The sequence below is a fragment of the Perca flavescens genome, chromosome 9 (genome assembly GCF_004354835.1).
Source record: "Perca flavescens isolate YP-PL-M2 chromosome 9, PFLA_1.0, whole genome shotgun sequence".
Classification (NCBI taxonomy): Eukaryota; Metazoa; Chordata; class Actinopteri; order Perciformes; family Percidae; genus Perca; species Perca flavescens.
Window position 1 is genome coordinate 6,449,261 of NC_041339.1, and position 22,012 is coordinate 6,471,272.

General features: G+C 40.4%; 1 protein-coding gene across 12 annotated transcripts in view; it reads left to right on the forward strand.

Annotated features, from left to right (window-relative positions):
* Nucleotides 1–22,012, forward strand: part of ptprfa (protein tyrosine phosphatase receptor type Fa) — a 404,110-nt gene that overhangs the window by 292,628 nt on the left and 89,470 nt on the right. For 8 of the 12 annotated variants that reach the window (XM_028586901.1, XM_028586900.1, XM_028586904.1 and 5 more), the window contains 5 exons: nucleotides 6,039–6,156; nucleotides 8,586–9,167; nucleotides 10,615–10,724; nucleotides 11,542–11,798; nucleotides 14,368–14,449. In XM_028586901.1, coding sequence (XP_028442702.1) covers nucleotides 6,039–6,156; nucleotides 8,586–9,167; nucleotides 10,615–10,724; nucleotides 11,542–11,798; nucleotides 14,368–14,449 — 1,149 coding nt within the window. The remainder of the gene's footprint in view (nucleotides 1–6,038; nucleotides 6,157–8,585; nucleotides 9,168–10,614; nucleotides 10,725–11,541; nucleotides 11,799–14,367; nucleotides 14,450–22,012) is intronic. The other 4 variants (XM_028586902.1, XM_028586906.1, XM_028586909.1 and 1 more) reach the window with 1 other exon arrangement.

Here is a 22,012-nt window from a genome sequence, read left to right on the forward strand (position 1 = left end):
AAAAGCCAGATGTGAGCTGAACTGAAGTGCTCAATCTGTTCAATCCACACAACATCCACTGATCCATTTCTGTCCTCAGAACCAGCTGTCGATTTGTCTTTACCAGGCGGATTGACAGCAGAAAGTTACCGGATAAGCATCGTTTTTCACTCAGCATTGTCCTGCTCCCATTGACATGAGACACAACATGTGTGTTGATGTATCTGTCGGCTGTGCCTGCATAATTTGCTAATTAAGATGCAATCAGAATGTGGGACGAATCATTTTAATGATTTAATGATCATCGGCCCATGATCAGATGTCATAATCCAGATACAGATTGCATGGTATTAGCAAATGGAGATGGGTTCATTGAATCCAACACATTAGGGTAAAAACACACATCTTTAAAACCCAAATCACACCAATACAAACTAACTCCCCCATACATATAAATCTTCATCAATGACCAGTCACTGCAGACAAGCTCTGACCTGACCCTTTGACAACTTGCTATTCATTGGAAGGTAGTTCCTCAGAATTGCACCAAGGAGCTTCTAGCTTCACTATATATCAGAGGGATAGGATGGTGTACATTTGAAGCAGCTCATGTTGGTCAACTTCTCCACACTTCTAATATCACCCAACAGCATCTCAGTTGGACATAGCATGTTTCCTGATGTATATGTCAGTTTGAGCAGAGGAGAGAACTCCATCAGCCCATCCATCTTTCCAACTCCCTGACTTCAAACACTTTTTCAGAGGAAGATAAAACACTTTATTGTTGCCAGACGCGACAGCAACGCTGTCCCCACGATAGCGTCACAACTGCGCAAGATGCAGTCACGAAACTCTACAGTTGTGTAGTTTGGATCACAATGAAGGCCGAGTTGGAAGATGGGGGTGACCCGAGCAAGATTGTTTATTCCATAACATTGAAAGAAGATATTCAAAAATTCAACAGCAACATCTCTTTTAAGAAACAATGCCCCTGTTCATCTTGATAATCCACAGAATATATTGTTAAGGAACTACCTCTGCGATAGAGAGTAGTTCCAATGAAAACTACTGAAACCAAAACTGTTTGGAGTTTGGACTAGGGTGAGACAAGGGGGGACATATAAATATAAAATATTTTCTTTTGTATTTTGGTCATGATGGCCAAATGAAGCATCATGTAGGAACCATTTCATTTATTTTATGAGCCCACTAGATGGCGCTCTTGGTTTAAAGAAAAATGCTCAAGGAACGGTAAATCAGTGTGCTTTCAACCCTTTGTTGAGCAGAGAACGTCATCTAGTGGACTCAGAGAATAAAGGTAATGGCCATCCCGATATTTCTGTTGAATTATCCCTTCAAGTCAAAGCCAGTGTTTGGACTAACGTGTTAGAAAATATTTTTCCCAGTAACTATTACTCAAAACTCTGAATTATAATTACTGAAAGGCTCATTACTTCTTTATTATCTCCGCCAGCTGGATTCCACTGGGCACAGCTGTGCCAGAGTTTTTCAGAAGGTGGAGCATTTTGCCTGCCCCGATTTTGTTGACCTACAGATTGGGTCTTTTTCTTCCTGATATTTGTGTTTCTACCATAAGTAACTAAGTGTTGTAGCTTTGGCTTCGAAGCCTGAAGGGGATCATGAGTTTGGTCATGTGTGTGCATACTACTAGACCCATCAGCCTAATATTTTTTGTGCACATTTATGTCTGTAGGATCATGGACCTTATGGTTGCGGTGATTCACAATTATTTTTTAAACCTACTTTATTGAATGTTTTATCCCGGCATTGACTGCTACATATACAAAGGCATTCAGTGTACGGTAATTCCTGTTGGCAGCACATTGCCGTGTGCACATTGCCCTCAACATTGCCATGTTGACCAAAAGGTCGCCCAGTGTATCGCCACCATAAGTGATGAGTTAACTGACAGAGGCATTTCAGCAGCTCTCTGACATTATTGAATGTATTTAACGACCAACAATACCATACAGACATAAATATATAACATATGACACAAAAATATGAGGCTGATGGGTCCAGTAGTATGTGGGATGAGCTGCGGACAGATTACCAATGGCAGCGTTTCGAAGTATATATTTAAAAAGTAACTAAAATGTTATTTATAACGCAATAGTTTTGGGTGGAAAGTCATTTAGTATTTTTTTAACGAGGTAACTACTAACTGTAACTAATGAGGATTTCTCAGTAACAAGCACAATGCTAATCCCAGCATCATGTCCAGTAAGTGGAATCTCTTTGAATGCAGTCTCAGTATCATGGCGGCACTTCTGATGACTGTGGGCAGAGTCAGAGAACTAGAAGATCTATGAAGTGGTCTCCTGCAGCTACAGAGTTTTACACAAGCACATCATTTATTTCTCACAGCTTTGATATTGCCTTTCATAACGTTACATCATTTTGATGAGTTAATAGCTTGCTAGCAAGTAGCTGATTAGGAATCAGAATTAATGGGAAATAAACAGAGGGATATTCTTTGAAAGTAGGATGGGTGCAAATCCTCTTTTAGAAACAATTTTGCATTAGACAGTCTTGGTCTCATTTTGAACCGGAGCATCTTCGCCGCCATTGCATAAATTACGTTTATTTTGGAGGGCAAAGGGAGACACACCTGGCAGAGATCTGCACTTTACTGAGCGCACTTTTCTAGTTTATTTATGTATTTAATTATTTATTTTGTTGGCCTAAAAGAGGTAAAACTAAAACATCTTCTGTATATTCTGTGAACTGGGCCAGGCTCCAGACCCCCACCCAACTACCACCACCACTCTATCTCTGCACAGGATTAGTGGATAATGATAATGGATAAATGCATTGGATTAATATCACTGGCTGCAATTTAACATGTCAAATCAAAGAAAATCTTAAATATAACATACTATATCCACGACGTTGCACTTCCAGGATTGCTCCGGTGCAGCCGAAAATTCCGCCAGAAGTCACTCTTTTTTTTTGGCCGGATGTTCGTCACCCTCTGCTTTCTCGGCGTTGGAATTTTAACCTCCGGTGAATTCATGAGGACTATGGTTAACTGCTCCTCAGATCTCTGCAGGGTAAATCCAGACAGCTAGCTAGACTATCTGTCCAATCTGAGTTTTCTGTTGCACGACTAAAACAACTTTTGAACGTACACATGTTCCACCAAAACAATTTTGCAGAAGCACCATTGTTCCATCCAGCGCTTAGCACAGCCCAAGACGATTGTGATTGGTTTATAGAAATGCTAATAAACCAGAGCACGTTTTTCTCCCATCCCGGAATGCTGTGTGGACTAGCCAGACCCTCCTCCGCAGCGCCGTGGAGGAAGGTCTGGGTAATGCGAGGCTATACCGGCACGTGACTGTGGTTAAAAAAACTTGGTCTCCAACATTTATTGAAGTATCAGTCAGAAATGCCCAGTGGTGGAAGAAGTATTCAGATCCTTTACTTAAGTAGAAGTACGAATACCACACTCTACAAAGTCCTGCATTGAAAATGTCACTTGAATAAAAGTATGTAAGTATCATCAGGAAAATGTACTTAGTATTAAAAAGTAAAAGTACTCAATGCAGAAAAATCTTCACATTTTAGAAAGTGGAAACGATCCAAACAGTTATGTGTTTAATGGTCTAATCATTTCAGCTGGACTTGTAGGCCTGCATATTGTTGGGTAGTTTAATTTATGTTAAAACATTGTGGTTTCTCAATTTGTTAAGTGGAGCGGAGTAAAAAGTGCAATATTTCTCTCTGAAATGTAGAAGTAGAAAGTGGCATGAAAAGACTCAAGTAAAGTACAAGTAGCTCAACATTTGTATTTAAGTAAAGTTCTTGAGAAAATGTGCTTAAGTTACATTAAGTTATATTCCACCACTAAATGTCCCTCCCTTAGTGTAAGTCTCAGTGCAGATGAATCAGCACCCTGTTGTCACTGCTAATAAGCTTTTGTAGTGGAGTTGTAACATTAGCGAAAACCCTCCCAGCTGGTAATATTGGTTAAAAGGGACGGGAGGTGGAGGCCAGCAGCATTTGATGTTTGACACAAAGGAAGTCGCTGAACATTGATTGGCTCCTGTTAAACCAGACATTCCCCCTCACGGGAGCGATGTCTCCTGACTTAATGTCAAATGTTTCATCTGTTCAGTCCTTGGGAATTCATCCCCACACACTGGCTGGCTGTGCATTTGAAAAAGACAGATGAAAGAGCCAATAGATTATTTTTTTCTTCTGTCTCCAAATGCAAGAAAGTACCTGGCAACAAAAGTGAAAAGGAATACCACCAGATTAAAATAATGAGGCTTTAGTGTAGCTTCACGAGTCACATTTCTCTTTTATCTTTCACCTTCTTAGCCCTGCAGAGCAGACAGGAAGGTGGGATATATATATATATATATATATATATATATATATATATATATATATATATATATATATATGTTAACTCTTTAGGTCCCAGCTGATTTCTGCTCTGTACATGTCTGCTTCTAAATGAGCAGCTAAACCTTTTAAACATCCTGTGATAGATATAAAATTGCCAGGCATGAAATAATAATTAGAGCTTTGGTAGTTGCTGGAACCCCTGGCTGCTTTGGCAGGGCCTTGCTAATTTGCCTTGTCATCTCCATGGATGGCGTAGCGAGCCCTAGGCTGTAGGCGGAGGCGCCGGTCTGATGGGGGGGGAATAGAAGCCGCTGGATGTTCTCTGCTGGGAGTATTATCTCCGCCGCACACACCCACACACCCACACCTCTACCACCATCCTGCTGCCATTTTTCTTTCAACACAAGCTGCTTCATCTCTGCAACCCCTCTCTCCACTCATCACTCAGGAACAGCACTAGAAAGGAATCTGCAGCTATCTGGGAGGAGTGGGCCTTTTCCAAACCTTTTAATGGACTCCCAGCTGCTGACAGAATGTACAGGTTGCTGTATATACAAGGCTTTTTTTATGCAGTGAAGGAGCATGTAAGAACATGTGCTCTAGATGTGTGTGGGCAGTCATTTTCGTGAGTGAACACATCAAGTTTGAAATGCGTCTGAAGTCTCTTGTTATTGCAGTTTTTGCCTTTGTGTGCTTTATGTTTTATATAGTCTCGCTTTGCCAGACCTTCCTCCGCAGCGCTGCTTATTGACATTTCTTTAAACCAATCACAATCGTCTTCGGGAAAGAACTTGTTTTGGTGGAACATGTGTACCTTCAAAAGTTGTTTTAGTCGTGCGTTGGTTTGGGGGGCTGGATGGGTCAAACAAACATAGGACTTTCCCCCAGGGGACCACGGTTTGTGTCCAGTTTGAAAATTAAAGTACACAGCGAGTTTCTTTTTGACTTTACAGAACAAACGTAGCAAAGTAACATTCTCTGTCGCATATGTATCTGGAAGATAAGTACCGTAACAGATGATTTCAACCCAAACCACCATCTTTTTCTAAATTTAACTAAGTAGTTTTGGTGTCTAAACCAAACCAAACTGTGACCATTACATTATCTGGTTTAGATATGGGGTCATATTTCCGGCCACTGCTAGGGGCGCTAATTTATGAAACGCTCCTGTGGGTTGTGTTAGGGGGGCGGGGAATAAACAACCTTAATTGCCGTATGGTTTGGAGGACTTGTTGTAAGAGGACAAACAAAGGCAAATTACTGTCCATAAGGTACCAATCCATCCTAGTTTACAGATCCACCTTCTGCTCCAGCTTACAGACCATCTAACAGTACCTTAAGGACCAGGGACCTTGAACTTTATGGAGGATTTCATCTAAATGCACTGCAGGTTTACATTCATGACCCTCACTTTACTTTTTCCTAAAAAAGAAAACAGTTGAAATGCCTTTGGGAGTGTTGGACAGGCATGTTGTGTGCGCCTGACTTGGTTAATGTGCCTGAGTGCCTTGTACAGTAAACTGGCTGACAGCACACCAATTCAACTGAGGCCACTGACTCAACCTGAATGTTGTTGCCCTTTTCTCTCTGTCCGTTCCTTTCTCTTTCCCTCTGTCTCCATTCCTCTCTGTGTCCCTCCCTCCCTCCCTCTTTCTTCTTCTCTGTGTCTCTGTACCACACAGGAGGCCATAGTAACAGGTCTGCTCCCAGAGACAACCTACTCTGTGACTGTGGCTGCGTACACCACCAAGGGCGATGGAGCTCGCAGCAAGGCCAAGGTGGTCACCACCACAGGAGCAGGTGTGTTACACCCACCATGTTTTTGAATGCTGCCGTGGTAGAATTTATTCTCTGTCCCAGACCAAACCTGATCTTTATGCTGAGGATGCAAGATAGTGTATAATATGACCAAGTCGTGACCCTATGAACCTAACTCATATATAAACAACTAACACTTTGTGATGTTGCCCAGATAAAATGACAGAAGAAAAGGACATGAGATTGTTTTCAGTTCACCAAAACTGACTTATTTATTGATGACTCATCGCAGGACAGACATCATCTGTATTAGAGAGAAGAAACCCTTCTTCCGATGATTAAAGTCAATGAAATGTTGCCTTGCAAGCAATATTCTGCAATATTCTATACAGGTACAATTTTGCCGGTTTTACTTTGTGTCCACCTTTTAACATTGCTCTTGAGAAATTTTATGTTTATTGTCCCCCCCCCCCCCACAACTGTTAGATGAAATTTACACCCATGGCTTCCTGAAACATTTTCTTCATTTTCTGAGCCCACTAGATGGGGCACTCTGTCCAAAAAAGGGTTGAAAGCACACTGAATTGACATTTAACCATTTTCTTTAAACCAAGAGTGCCATGTATTGGGCTCAGAAAATAAATAAAATGGTTCACAATGCTTCATGAGGCTTCATTTGGCCATCACAAGGCAACCCCAAAATGTTCAGTGGTCAGCTGAGACTAAACTAAGTCAATTTTGAGAGAATGAATTACACAGTCTGCCTCTTTAAATAAATGGTGAATTCATAAGCAATAAAACACAACCTTGCTTAATTTAATACCCTTCTGTGCTTCTGTTGGCTAATGTTAGCCTATATCAGCAAACTTTGGATAGATATTGCTGCATAAGTGACATCACCAGAAGGTCCACGACACAAATTAGTTTTCCTGATCTGACGCCACTATCGCCAGGATGATGTTGTTTGTCAATTCTTTCCAAAATCATAACAAATCACTTGATTTGTGTGACCGTTTCCTGATCTGCCACTGCTATGGTTATCGTTTGGTTAGATTTAGGCAAAACTTACTACTTAGGTTTGGGTTAACAACAACAACTTTGTTAAAGTCTTCATATAATGCTCATTTTCAGGTTCATAATTGTATTTAGAGGTTATATCAGAATAGGTTTATGTGGTTTAATTTTCAAAAAACACCATCATTTTGTTTTACTGCACATTGCTGCAGCTCCTCTTTTCACCCTGTGTGTTGAGCTCTTTGTTTTAGCTACAGAGTGAGACATCTCACTTCTGTTCCATCTTTGTTGGGAGTCGCACATGCTCAGTAGCTAGGTAAGGACTACTAGCCAGTCAGAAGCAGAGTATGAGTGCGTGCCATGCTAGCAGCTAGGCGAGCATTATAACGTGTGTTACAAAGTGACGCACGTTCGTCACGGAAGTAAAGGCTGGACTACAATAGAGCTGTTTGGAGCAGTTTGATGGAGATGGTAAGTCCCTTTGGGGTGGACTTTGGGCTTCTTCACTTTGTAAACCTATAACGTGCACAAAAAAGGTTTATATAACAAAATAAAGGAAAGGGAAAAAGCCAAAAAGCATAATATGAGCACTTTAAACTAAGGAAACTTTTTAAACACGCTTTTAAGGTTAGGGTTATGGTTTAAGACTATAGAATAGAATACAAGAAAAAAAAATCATAAAATAAAGATAAAGAAGGAAAGAATGTACAAATGTAAACAAGTTGGGAATAAAAAATACTCAACTACTTAAATAGTATTTCGATTTGTTTATTTTGCACAATAAAATCAAGACAACAATAACACAAAAAATAATAAAAAAATAAAGATAGTGCAGGTCAGATTAAGAAAACCCCTAAGGGCAAATAGAAGGAGTCTCACCTAAGGAAGAGAGGAATAATATAGATAATGAACAATTACAATTAATATAAGTGTCCTAAAAAAAAAAAAAAAATTGAACAGGCACTGAATTAAAAAAATTAAAAATAAAAAGCATAAGGTTGGCTACATAAACATCAAAAGCATAAAATAAATGACAATAATATAGATAAAATGAGGATATGTGGACTGATGTGTGTATGTGTAAGTAGAAATGACAGACAGCAAGGCCAAACAAAATGTGATATGAATAGTTCAGATCAATACATATAGTTAAGTTTAGTTAATAGACAGGTCTTAAGCCTCTTTTTATAATTCTTGACAGAAGTTGACTGAAATGCTGTGTTAATATACCTGTTCCAGGAAAAGCTATGTTTGTGCAAGTTGCACTTAGTGCATTATTGTGATGTATATGGATCTTATCCAACACTCAGTGATGAAGTGTTAAAAAGTTGTATTGCCTGTGGTAGGAATGACTGCGGTCCGTGCAGCACTGAAGCAATGAGTTAAGATTTATTTAGTGTTGAATGAAATGAATGTAGTTGTTTTAAGAGTAACAAAGACATGGGAATGTCTTCCAGTGCCTGGCAAGCCCACTATGATGATCAGCACCACCATAGGGAACACCGCCCTGATCCAGTGGCAGCCGCCGAAGGAGATGGTGGGGGAGCATGTGGGATACCAGCTGCAGTACAAGAGAGCAGAGGAGGAAGCTTTCACCATCAAAGACTTCAGAAAGTCAGACGATCACTTCACAGTCACCGGCCTCCACAAGGGAGCCACCTACATCTTCAAACTGTGCGGCAAAAACCGAGCCGGCAACGGGGAGGAATATGTGAAGGAGATCAGCACCCCTGAGGACATTCCCAGCAGCTACCCCCAGAATCTGAGCGTGGTAGGCCTGACCGCAACATCCACAAAGCTGGCCTGGGAGCCCCCGCCGCTGGCCGAGAGGAACGGGAAGATTGTCAAGTACGTGGTGGTGTATCGAGATATCAACAGCCAACACAACAACACCAACAGTACCGCGGAAACACAGATGACCGTCCAAGGTTTGCAGCCAGACACAACCTACGACATCAGAGTCCAAGCTTTCACCAGCAAGGGCGGGGGACCGATCAGCCCCAGCATTCAGAGTCGGACCATGTCCACGTCCATGCCAGGTGAGAAGCACAGGCTACTTCTCAGTGCTGCGTTCATGGTGCTTTTAGACAGCTGCATCGGACCTGTACATTACTCTATCATTTGGACCTGTAGGTAGGGGTCGACCGATACTGGTTTTTCAAGCCCGATAGCGATTATTAGCAGAGGTGTACGAAGTACTAGAGACTCATACTTGAGTAAAAGTATAACTGGTCTATCAAAAAAGTGACTTGAGTAGAAGTTGAAGTGCTCTTAAAGCACCCCACTTAAGTGGAAGTACTAAAGTATTCAACATTTTTTATACTTAAGTATTGCAAGTAGTTTATTTTAAAATGTACTACTCAAGTACTAAAATTAAAAGTACAAGTATTGTGTTATGTAGTTATTAAAGAAAGCAGTCAAAAGTTTGAATATCATATTGTTGAGTTGAACTTTTTACTTGGTATCAAGGCAGTCACAAGATGTACATTGCTGGATATGAAGGAAGTTTCTGAAATAAACCCCAAAAGGTGTATAAATGTCACAGCTGTTATAACTACTATTATCTGCTATAACAGTGGGTTATTAATCACTTATTAACAAATACTGAAATAAAATGTGTGATGTAGTGGAAAGTAAGCAAGCTAGCAAAATACAGATAAACTAGCAGCTTCACATCACAGGGTAAAACAGTTCAGTAGGTTACTCATTGCAAGTGGCTAAATAGAGTAAAAACTCACATAGTCTCTGACTTCTGAACAGGCGATCACCGTAATGAAAAGAAACGATTTCATACGTAACTAACGTAGCCGTAACTACACACGCACACTGTAACCTCCACAGTCTCCGTAGCGCGAGGAATTCACAACAGTAACGAGTAACGATGCAGCACATAAAAAATGCATATGCAATGGAGTAAAAGTATTAAACTCATCGAAAATAAGTACTCAAGTAAAAGTGGAAGTAGGAGAAAATACTCCAGTAGAGTACAGATACAGCTTTTTAGTACTTAAGTACAGTAGTGAAGTAGTTCTACTTTGTTACTGTACAGCTCTGATTATTAGTAGTTAATGAAACCGATAACCGATATTTGGAACCAATATGCATTTACAGGAGGTCTAAAGCCGGTGTCACAAAGATCTGTAGCGGCTTAAAACGACTAGCAACTGCCGCTCGGCGTCATGGAGCTCTGTAGCCGGTGTCACGTGACCAGCCGGTGGTCTCCTAGTTTCGTAGGTTATGTTACGTTTTGTGTGCATCATTTTTGGTACTATATGCATAAATCTTTGGTACTATATGACACGGACCCATTCATGAGAATGCATTGTAAAGGTATAATTACTACTGTGCTCTTATTTTGATGAATATGCAAATGCAAAGTGCAGAAACTGTCATTTTAGGGAACAAATGCCCTTGTTTTTCTTGCTTTTAACTTTGAGTCATCTCAGTCATATCTGCAATTAAATTAACCACCTAATAATCATCTAGACCTTCCCTCAGTGTTCACCAAGAACTTTGGTGTGAAGGCTGTGATGAAAACCTCTGTCCTGCTGACCTGGGAAGTGCCAGAAACGTACAAATCCCAAGTGCCTCTCAAGGTAAGATGAGTCCATGTTGTCACCTAGACAGCAGCTGCAGACACTGAGACATTACAGCCACTGAAGTTACCAACTCAAAGATGTTTCTTACTGTTAATCTAGAACCAAGTAGCCAATGTTTGTGAATATCTATATGATATGGCTAGACAGGAAAGACCAATTCTCCGATCTTCATTGACTTGCATGGGTAAAGGTTCCTCCTCCGTCTTCTAGCAAACAACAGAAAAATGCCTAAAAGCTGCTGTGTGATATTCACTACCAACAGGGTCAATAACCCATGAGATTTTATAAGCTGCCGACCCCAAAAAAATGACCATTTACGAAGACAAAAGTGGAGACAGATGTGAGGAATTAACAAGGAGAATGGGAAGACTGGGGGATCCTGAAACTAAGCTAACGTTATGTCCGACATGTGTTAGCTTAACTTACAGAGATATAGTTAGCCTAAAACTAGTCTTGCTTTGCCAGACCTTCCTCCACAGTGCTGCGGAGGAGGGGCGGTAAGCCTATTATCAAGGCAGATTTACATTTGCTAATATGTTGGATTCATGTTAGGCCAATTTGGATCACATTATAGATGCGCAAAGTATTGTTCTGTACTGAAATTTCTTTTTTTTATATATAATATATAAATAATAACAATAATTTGGAGGCCCCGCCTGGAACTCTGAGGACCCCCTAGGGGCCCCAGATTACTTGTTGAAGTTCTCTGCTTTAGAGGCAATTCGGTGCATGCCTAAAAAATATTGAATTGTGTACCCAGCCATAGCGTCAGTAAAAAAAAAAAAAAAAAAAAACAACGTCATCTTTGCTTCAGATCCTTTACAACCAGCAGAGTGTGGAAGTCCAAGGCAACCTGAAGAGGAAGCTGATCACACAGCTGCAGCCGGACACGGATTATTCCTTTGTGCTAATGAGCCGGGGAAACAGTGCCGGCGGCCTCCAGCAGCAGGTTTCCATCCGAACAGCTCCGGATCTGCTGAAAATGAAACCGGCTCCATACCAACACGATGTGGAGGAGGGGGGTAGAGTGACCATCAGTCTGTCCAGGCCGCCTGCTGAAGCCCACGTCAGGTGTGTGCTGTTTGTTTGTCTCAAGGGGGAACTAGGGCTTCAAAGGACCCTATGGTTCTTTAAAGAGCCATCGCTAATTGAAGAACCTCAACATTTAATGAATGTTTATTCATTTTATTATATGCATTTTATATGGTCCTTTCAAGTACTAAAGGTTCTTGGTAGCCTAAAAGCAATTAGTACGGCAACAAACGATTATTTCTATTATTGATTGATCTGCAGATTTTCTCGATTGTTTGGTCTGCATAAAACATCAGAAAGCAGTGAAGAATGCCCAGCACAGTTTCCCAAGTCCCAAGTTGGCATGGTTACTTTACTGGAGTGGTAAAAGAAGTACTCAGAGCTTAGTGAGTAATAGGACTGTAGAAATACTTGGTAAAAGTTCTGCATTCAAAAGGTAACTTAAGTCATAGTACAAAAGTATAATTATTGATGGTGTTTAAAAATACATTGTTGGGGCGAGCTCTAGTTCACCCAGTAAGAGCGTTCGCCCATGTTGGCTGAGTCCTGCAGCGGTGCAGGGTTCTAATCCGATCTGCTGCCCTTTGCTGCGTGTCATTCCCCATCTCTCTCCCCCTTTAATGTCTATCCACTTTCTAAATAAAAGGGAAAAAGCCCCAAAAATAATCTTAAAAAAAAAAAAAAAAAAAAAAAACAGTATACAACAGTATAATAAGTAGTTAAAATGTCTTATACCCTTAATTAGCCACGAAATTATAATGCACCTTACATGATTTGCATCAGTAATAATACCCAATATTAAAGCTGCCCTCGCCCCTCCCAGCAGGTCGGGAGTACTAGCGGGATTCCGAATGCCTGTAACACTTCCTCTGTCCACTATGTGGCGCTAGAGAACAGACACTAATTATACGTTATGTTGCTGTGTATCATGTGTAGGCCACGCCATAAAAATCTCATGTAAATTGGATTCTGTTTGTCACATAAGGCTGACTTCCTGTTGCCAGCAGGTGGCGCTATGACTCAATATGGGCATGGAGCTGTCTCCAGGTCTGGACTCTCATCCAGCATGTGACGTTTCAGGCAGATTGGACAATGTAAAGTCACAACTTGGTCCGATACCATTTTTTTTCTTCTTGATACAGAGTCTGATAACTGAACTTGTGTGTTGGCCGATACCGAGTACTGATCCGATACTATCCCTGTATGGATGTGATATGATTTCTATCATTGTTGTATGGCCTGGCTAAGGTTGAACTCACACAAACAATGAATGCCGTAGAACTTTTTTTTATTATCCAGTTTGTCAGTCATTCGTAACGGAAAAAGAACATAAATAAACTACTTTAAAGTAGATTTTCTTCAGGGCTAAATTACTTGTTATCAGATCGGTGCATAAACTCCAGTAATTGCCAATACTGATACCAGCATTTTAGGCAGTATCAGAGGCTTTTTGACAATACCTGTATCGGAACATCTCTAGTTATTGGGTATGAGTACTTCTTTCACCACTGCACCTCATACCGATGAGTAAGTGACCTCAGAGAGCGTGAGATTGCTATTCCCTCCAACATACATTCAGTGTATGAGCGGTTGGAAGATTTTAACAAGCCTTACCACACACAGATGAATGGATGCACGCAGACAATGTTCTTTTTAAAATGTTAAATCAATAGCTCAGACAGAAGTTGCAGCCATAAGCCTGGTTTATTTACATCTTGTCCTGTTCTAGCCAGTTCATAAGCAGCCAATTATCCGCGGCAGCAGAGATTTCTTTTAGGGTCAAAGCAGTTGCCAAAGCCACCCAAACATTTAGTCCCACAACACCACAACACCATGTTTATAACTTATAAACCAATGGCCATGCTAACAATAACCCCAGTGCCACTCCTGAGCGCTCTCCTGGTACTAGAAAGCAATTTATTTATGATTGGAGCTTTAAACCCACAATTGATCAGCAAAGAGAATCCCAATGCAAAGGCTGAAACTCAGTAGAAGGTTACTTTTTTGTATTATTACACAGCCGATCAGGAAGACAGGCACTGAAAATAGCTTGGAGTTAATTGTAATTCAAGTGTTTATTTCTCTGAAGGATTTGGCCACAAGTACGCTGTGAAAAGAGAAGTCAGGCTGATGGAGAGCAGAAAAACTAATATAATCTCTATATGAATGCCCGACCCAGACTTTTTCATTAGTCCCAGAGCAAACTCTGTATTTATATCGGTGTTTGGGAAAAGAGGAGACATGAATGTTAAAAGTTCCGAACAAATATTGAGAAAGGTCCTACAAAACATTAGCAAATGGGCGCCTGTGCAGAGGCTCAGTCCTCGCAGCGGCTTAGGGTTTGAGTCCGACCTGCGGCCATTTGCTGCATGTCTTCTCCCTCTCTCTCCCCCCTTTCCTGTCTACAGCTGTCCTGTCTATTTAAGGCTAAAATGGCAAAAAAATAAAATAAAATGAGACAGCATGTAATTCACATTGATGCAGTGTTTTATTGTATGTATTTATGTATGTATGTATGCACGCATGCATGTATGTATGTATGTATGTATGTATGTATACGTATGACATATGGGTGTGTAATGCAGTTGTGTTACTGTTCTTGATACAGGTGGTACTACATAGTGGTTGTCCCTGTCACCCCGGTTTCTCTGAGAAGATGGGAGAACCCTGAAGACATGGACATACATGAGGTGAGTGGACGTGTATTTGCCACGTACTGTAAAGGGGACAAAGCCTGTTTACACTGAGTCCCTGAAATCTGCTCCCATAAAAGGCAAACCCTTCCATTTTCAGGTTGAGCCTTTCAGTTTAAACACATTGTGACCTCATGCAACGACCACTTGCACAATCACATATTCAGAGTGGTTTCTTTTCTCTTTCTTGCAGTATGAAGTTCTTCATTTTACATTTGACATTAATTTAAATGAGACCTGTCCACATATGGAGTAGAACAGGTTGCCTCATATAGGGCTTCTTGCATGAGGCCTGTTATGTGTACCGTTGAGACATAAAAAGTGTTCAATGCATTTTCTTTCTTAAAAGACATTTGCAAAACAACCTTTTTGGATAAAACTTTAATTGTATTTTCATCCATGTTTAGTAGCAGCTTTTTGTCATGGTATAGGTCTTAAATTTAATTCATAATGGTATTAAAAGGGTCTTAAAAGTCTTAAATTTGACTTGGTGAAACCTGCAGAAAGGCTGCACATGCTCTGTTATGTACATGTGCATCATTGTGTTCATGTGTTACAAAGAAAACAGGGACCAGCTCATGAATACAATAGCAGATATTTTTACCCTGTCTTCACGTACATGGTGGTTTTGATAAACGGAGACATTTCCCTTCGTTTGTGCCCTTCGTTTACACGCAAACGGAGAATTCGCCTCTGAAAATGATTCTTTCTAAAAAACTCCGGCCAGAGTGGAGATTTTGGAAAACTTTGTTTGCACTTTTGCACGTTTGCATGTAAACTGAGACAAACGGAGGTTTCCTGAAAACTGACAGCTGTGCACGATGTAATTTTGGTTGAAATGTCCGTTTATGAAAATAGCCGGCCACGTGTAAACGTAGCATTTGACTTTGCCATAGCAGGAGAAGCCCAGGTGTCACTAATAACATTAACGATGGCTCTGCCCCCAAAAAGCCACAGCTGTGTGTCAGTGAGCCAGAATGCACAATTTCAAGGCCCTGAAACTGAGGCAGCTAAATGGAATTCAACCATCAGTAGTTTTATTATTTACACCTGTGTTTTTCCTACTGGGACATGTCACGTCTCTTCTGTGAAAAAGACCCATGCACCATAGCGCCAATTTAATGCAAGGTCCTTCTAAGGGACAAAATCAAGTCTGTGTGTGTGTGTGTGTGTGTGTGTGTGTGTGTGTCTCTCTCTCTCTCTCTCTCTCTCTCTCTCTCTCTCTCTCTAATCTTCAGAGTCAGTCTAATCTTCAGTGGCTGCACTTGGAGCAGATCAATATCTAGCATAAATAGGGATCAAGTATTGTAATTTTGGGGCACCTTGGCAGTTTTTGAAATATCACTGCCATGGTCTGATCCAGAAATGCTATAGTCATGAGGCAGCCAATCACTCCCCTTTGTGTCAGTTGTTTTAGCATTCTTTGGCTGTTTGTTGCATTGTGTATACCATAATGGGCTTATAGCTTTTAGCCTTTGCTAGTCAACATTCTTCCATTTGTTGGCTAATCAAAATAATGTTTGTATTTAAAGGAGTATTAGAATATGTACAAGGATTACATTTTTAGGATACACCTCTGCTCTGTGTAAGGCCTTCATTTTACGCTATTCATTTTTTAAAACGGTACAACTTTGTGTAGATTATATCTTACATATATCAGTATCTAATTCATTTTTGATAGTTTAAGTATGTTTATTCCCAGTGAGTAGAGTGGGTGATTTGGGTTTGCTTGGCCCCTTTCGTAAAAGATAGAGAGAAAAAAAAAAGAACAAAAATTGTTGTTGGTGGGTGGGGGCTCTTATTGAGACAATAACTCAGAAATGACTTGAGGGCAGGGGATAAACAACTCTTAGCCTCAGTGTTCAGTTGGCATTACAACTGTTTCAAATCCACCCACTGCTCTGAAAATACACACTTTGCAGTTGGGGGTTCAGTTACTTTCCAGACCCTGTTAACAATAAAAAATTAAATAAACATATACCCTTTCATCCATTAAGATGATAGATTTGTCTAAGGCGATGAATTAAAAATGTTGTTGTTGCATTGTATCTACAAAATATATATTTATTTATTTATTTATTTATTTATTTATGCACTCAAGCCCGAATAAAACCCAACATTTTATTAAATTTGCTGTAAAAGTTTTAAACTACAATCTGTTCAGATGAAATCTTAATGAGTGCAGCACAGACAGGTGTAGTACAAAACAGCGTGTGTAATGTTATTAGGATCCCCAAAACATGGATTAAAACACTTAAAAAAATTAACAATAATCTATAACAAACAAAAATAGCCTTAGTCTGATATGATTTAACAGGAGTTAGGAGAAGACATGCACAGTGTTGAGATTTATAATAACATGTAACTTTCTGTATGGATCATAGTATGGTTTTAAGTTGTTAATAACATTTTGTCTCCGGGTAATCAGGTATTTTATCTAAACCATAAAATGTTTTTGACTAACCAACCAGATTTAATTGACAAAGCACATCATAGTCTACACATCTTTATCCATATCATCTTGTAGTCTAGTTTGTAAATAGTTATTTATTTCTAAATGATCTTGTTATGTAGTCATTTTGTTCAATAAATAGTTCATAAACCTTTGTTTGGCTAGTCTATTACTGAACCCAGCCGTCACACACATCCTGCGCTACCCACCAGCACAAGTTAATTCTCAACCTGTGGGAAACACTGCATCATTAAACCTCTCTCCTGTTGCATTATGGATATATAGTATAGTATAGTATAGTGATCTAAGAAAAACTAACAAAACTAAAGCCGATTATGGACATTCAGATCCTCTTGTCCCTCCTCCAGGTTTGCTTAATTATAGATATAAGTCTCTCCTGATTATTTATATCTATGTTAAAATGTTGGTTGTGACTTAGGCCACGTTCAACCCCGACGAAACGTTGCAACACGTTTTTTTTAACTGAAACTGGGGTTGCGTTGAACAAACTGTTGTGGGCGCGAGCGCTCTGCCTTTTTATTACCACGAGTTTACAGACGCGTCTCTGCTGATTGGGTATCACCTGTGACACAGCCACTAAACGAGAGACACACCCACCAAACGAGAGAAAACATAACCCTAAAGCCGTTGCATACCGTTGCACACCGTTTTGAGATTGAACGTGCCCCTGGTAAGGAGGCAATTGATTGTTGTTTGGGAAATGCACCGACAAAGGTTTGAAGTTTCTTCAGACATGTCTTGTGAATATAAAAATATAAATAAGATTACGTATAATTAGTAGTAGCGAATGAGGATTTACGTATCTGCCAGGTTTAATTGCTGCGGTCTTGATTGTTTTTTATCTCTATAAATAAGACGAAGTAGCTGACTGAGAGTCCTCGAACACAACAAGGCCACCGAGCACCGTCGACACTTCCCACAAAGATTGGATCCGCTCCATTCTCTTATCAATTCAAATGTGTTTGCTACTTACTTTCATACGTTTAGCATTTTGGTTTCACAAAGGGAGTGTGTCGGTGCAGCAGGCTGCATTTACATTATTACATTTACATTAATACACAGGTCTAAGGGGGGATTGGTGTGATTTCTCTACCTCACTCAGGTCACAGCTCATTGATCTGAGTTATTAAAGTCAGCACAGACATGTGGAATAGATTATTATGTAAATGTGGAATATGTGCAGCGTTAGTCTTGGCGTCTAGGCTCTGACCTGCTCTCTCCCCAGTTGTAAACACCAAGCCCGACACAGCAGGGACATATTACAGATTTTATTCTTCAGCTATGGGGGAGTGGAAGGTTAGCGATACTTGGCTTAAAAAGAACTGCATTTAGGGCTTGGTAAAAGCCAGTTGCTAACAACGTATTAGAAGCCTACTGCTTTATGCAAGAAAGCAATTAAACTGGGAACGTTTGGTGTACAGGCTATAGAGTCTCATGCAAAAAGTGAACGGTCTCCAGCAAACAACAACCATCAGCCAGTTCTGCCAAGTTTTTGGCAGCTCCAGCTTTTTTTCTTTTTTGTTGTTGTGGTATAGGTCTTAAATTTCATTCATAATTGTCTTCAAAGGATCTTGTTTAGCATTATTCTTGGCATTTAGGCTCTGACCTGGTCTCTCCCCAGTGGTAAACACCAAGCCCGACAAAACAGGGAGTGGGGAATACACTAAGAGCCAGGTGCATGTCGGGACTTTTAAAATGCCATATAGACAGCAGCAGTAGCAGCAAGTGACATCGTACCTTTCAGGTGAACAGTCGGGCAGCAGGCATGCAGCGCGAGAGAGTACAGAGCAGAGGTGACCCCGAATAGTCGAATATTTGACGCTTCGATCGAAAGAGCCTGATTCGACTGCCAGTCTCACAGTTGAATCTTCACAGCGCCGTGAAGTCCAGTTCAGAACAGAGATTCTGGACGAAGTTGAAACTTGCAGCTACTTGCAACGCGTTGGTCTGCAACATTCTGCCAGTTTATACCAATGCGACGAGACGAGATGGCGCATCGTCTCCATAGCACAACGACTCTTTGTACTTCCGTCCTAACTTCCGACTTTCATGCTTTTTTGTAGCTGGATATATCATATCTAAAAATATGAATGTGGAAAGTTTTATTTCTCGGTTTCACTGCTTTGTTTTAAACGACGCTCGCTCTCTTCAGTCCCTCTCTAGGCCGCTCGACCATATACCGTGCTGGCGGGCGCTCGTTGAGCCTCCGGGCCGGTTCAGACCGCTGCAAGTTTTGCCTGCAACGTTCTAAATCGGTCTCGTCTCGTCGCAAATCTTTGAAGATTTTAATAAATCTTTTTAAAGTGGGTAAATAAATCCAACCGCCCCATGACAGATTTATGTTTCACTTTCCATGATCCATGACCAACGCTCGCCTCCACCCCCCCACCCACATGATTTGACGATCAATCGACTATAGGCAAGACTTGACAATTCTGATTCGACTATGAAAATTCTTAGTCGGAGACACCCCTTGTACAGAGCACTGAATGCAGAAGTTCACCTCCATAATTAAAAGGGTGCATTGGATATATGGTAGTGAAAAGAGTAATTAGATCTCAGGCTTTATTTCATTTGTGGCACATGATTTTGATTTAGTTTAGTCTTAGCCGTTTGATTAACGTTGGTTTTAGTCAAGGAAAACTAAAGATATTTCAGTCTAGTTTTGGTCTGTGTACTTAGTCTTATTTTGGTGGTTGTGTGTTTAGTAATTATATCAACTCAGCATTCTGAGGCTACAGAGTGACTTCAAAGGGAAAGACTCGGAGCACACTGATTGGTTTGTTTCTTCTAATAGCACAAAAAGTGTTACAGCGGGGTAGAGGATGACTCTACGGAAACGGAGCATGGCAGACAGGGGGTATCACTGCAGTCAATGTCAAAGTGCCACAGCCCATGCATCACTCACATCAGGAGCAAAAGAACACAGGTATATCTTAAAGTCACAAAGATGGAAGTACAAAAAGTGTAAGTACTGCTTCCATCAAGTGTAACGAATTAGAGGAAAGGAAGTTGTATTTAAGTTCAGTTCTCAATTTGGACCAAGTACATGCACCATGTCTACAGTATGACGAACTTGATTGGTTAGTAAGAAATAACACCTAAACCAGAAGAGTGTACCCCCAGGGTTTTCCAAGTTAAGACTTTAAGACCTTTTCACTTGGAATGAAATTTCATGCCAACTTCACGGCCAAACTGGCAAAAGTATGAGGGATATAATGAAAAACCAGTATGGCTTGTAAGAGAGATCAAAATACTCAAAATCATATTAAATACACAATAGCTTTGGGAGGTGTGTGCAGGGTGCGATTTGTGAAGAAAGCGGGGGGGGATTGTTTTTTGATCAGGCACAACAAAACGAAACATGCAAGAATTAAATCCCCCTTCCAATACCACCATGGATCAGTCACTCGGCCAGCCATGCCAAAACACTTATTTATGAACTTCAATATCCAATGGAAAATAATCTCAGAATGAAATAGCACAACGTGGTGTCAACATAAAACACAGCGCTTTCAAGTCGGAGAGCGGAGTTCACTTCACGGCAAAAAACTAAATACTTTCACCCAGGTTCAACCCTCGTTCGTCCCTCAGGAGTTTTTTTTTTAATCCAAACCACGATCTTTTTCCTAAACTTAACTAGTCGTTTTGGTGCCTAAACTTAACTGTCATTGCCACATGATGCTCACTTTTTCTGGCTAAACTCCACTACCACGGCCCCTGAAAGGACCGTCATCCGGCGGTGCCTGTAACCAGCTCGCAGTTGCCTGTTGGCAGCTTAACAACTGCTGCTGGTAGCCGGCGTCCTGGAGCTCCACTTTAATTAGTTTAAAATACTATTTTACTATTTTAGGTATATAATATATGTTCTATTGGTGAAGTAGCATTGATCACTTTGAGGGGGGGTACATTTTGTCCCCACCAGGGATAAAAATAATTCAGCAGAGGCAGGGATATATAAACCAGAAAGGGGGAAATCCCAAACAAAGTTTAGTGTAGCATTACATAAACACTTACTTGGGACTTATATGAAGAATATTACATGCAAAGCTTCTTTAATACGTTTAAGACCTCGCGGTATCCTGCAGAATAATTTGTGAAAATCTGTTTTGTTGTTGTTCCTCTATTTCAGAAGACTAAATCTTAAAGGGCAATATCGAATTTTTTAACCATGTTTTTGTGTGTAAGAAACAACAATCTTTGTATTTGGTCCAGTATTAAGCATGAACGCTGTAACCAGCAGCCACAGACCAGGCTGCAATGTAACCCTATGGGGCAAATCTGCATCTTCGAATTTGGTCTACAAAATTTTTTTTTGCCACTGACAGGCTCAGATTATTATTCTAAGTGTCTGACAACATTATGGAAAGGATCCCTAGAGACAGACCTTTTTAAAACCTCTTTAAGACCTTAAGTTTAACTAGAAACAGCTGTGACGTCGCTAGCGCTAAAACCACCAGACACCATTTAAAAAACAGTACTTTAGCGTCTATAGAGCCAACATATTTTCACATGTAAATCGGTAAACTATGTGTTTATTTCAACCAAAACTAGAGTCGTGATTGTTGGAAAAGTCCAAAGATGACCAAAACGGCTTTTCATAGTTTTATTTTGTTTCTGTCGACTTTGAATGAAGTGTATTTCACGATGCTAAAATGAATTTACATGGAGTCCGGTGGCTTTAGCGTACACAATTTTGGGATGTTTTTATGTTTAAAAAAAGGATCCTACTCTTTAACAGAAAGGTCGACCTCCTTAGAAATCCTTTCCGTAATGTTTTCAGACATTTAGAATATTAATCTGAGCCTGTCAGTGGCAAAACGAGCACTTTTGTGAACGTAAATACAAGCTGCACATTGCCCCATTAACTTACATTGTAGCTTGTTTTCGCCGCTGCCGATTGCAGCGATATCGCTTAAAACTGTCAAAGATTGTTGTTCCCATCAGTCACTTTAAAAAAAGTTACCCTTTAAGTCTTTCCACTCTGGTTGATAATCTGAGTTGCTCTCCTGTGCTTGAGATGCCAAGACACTAACGGTTGCAGATGTGGGTTGGCCCATTAGCTCACCCAGTAGAGTGTTTGCCCC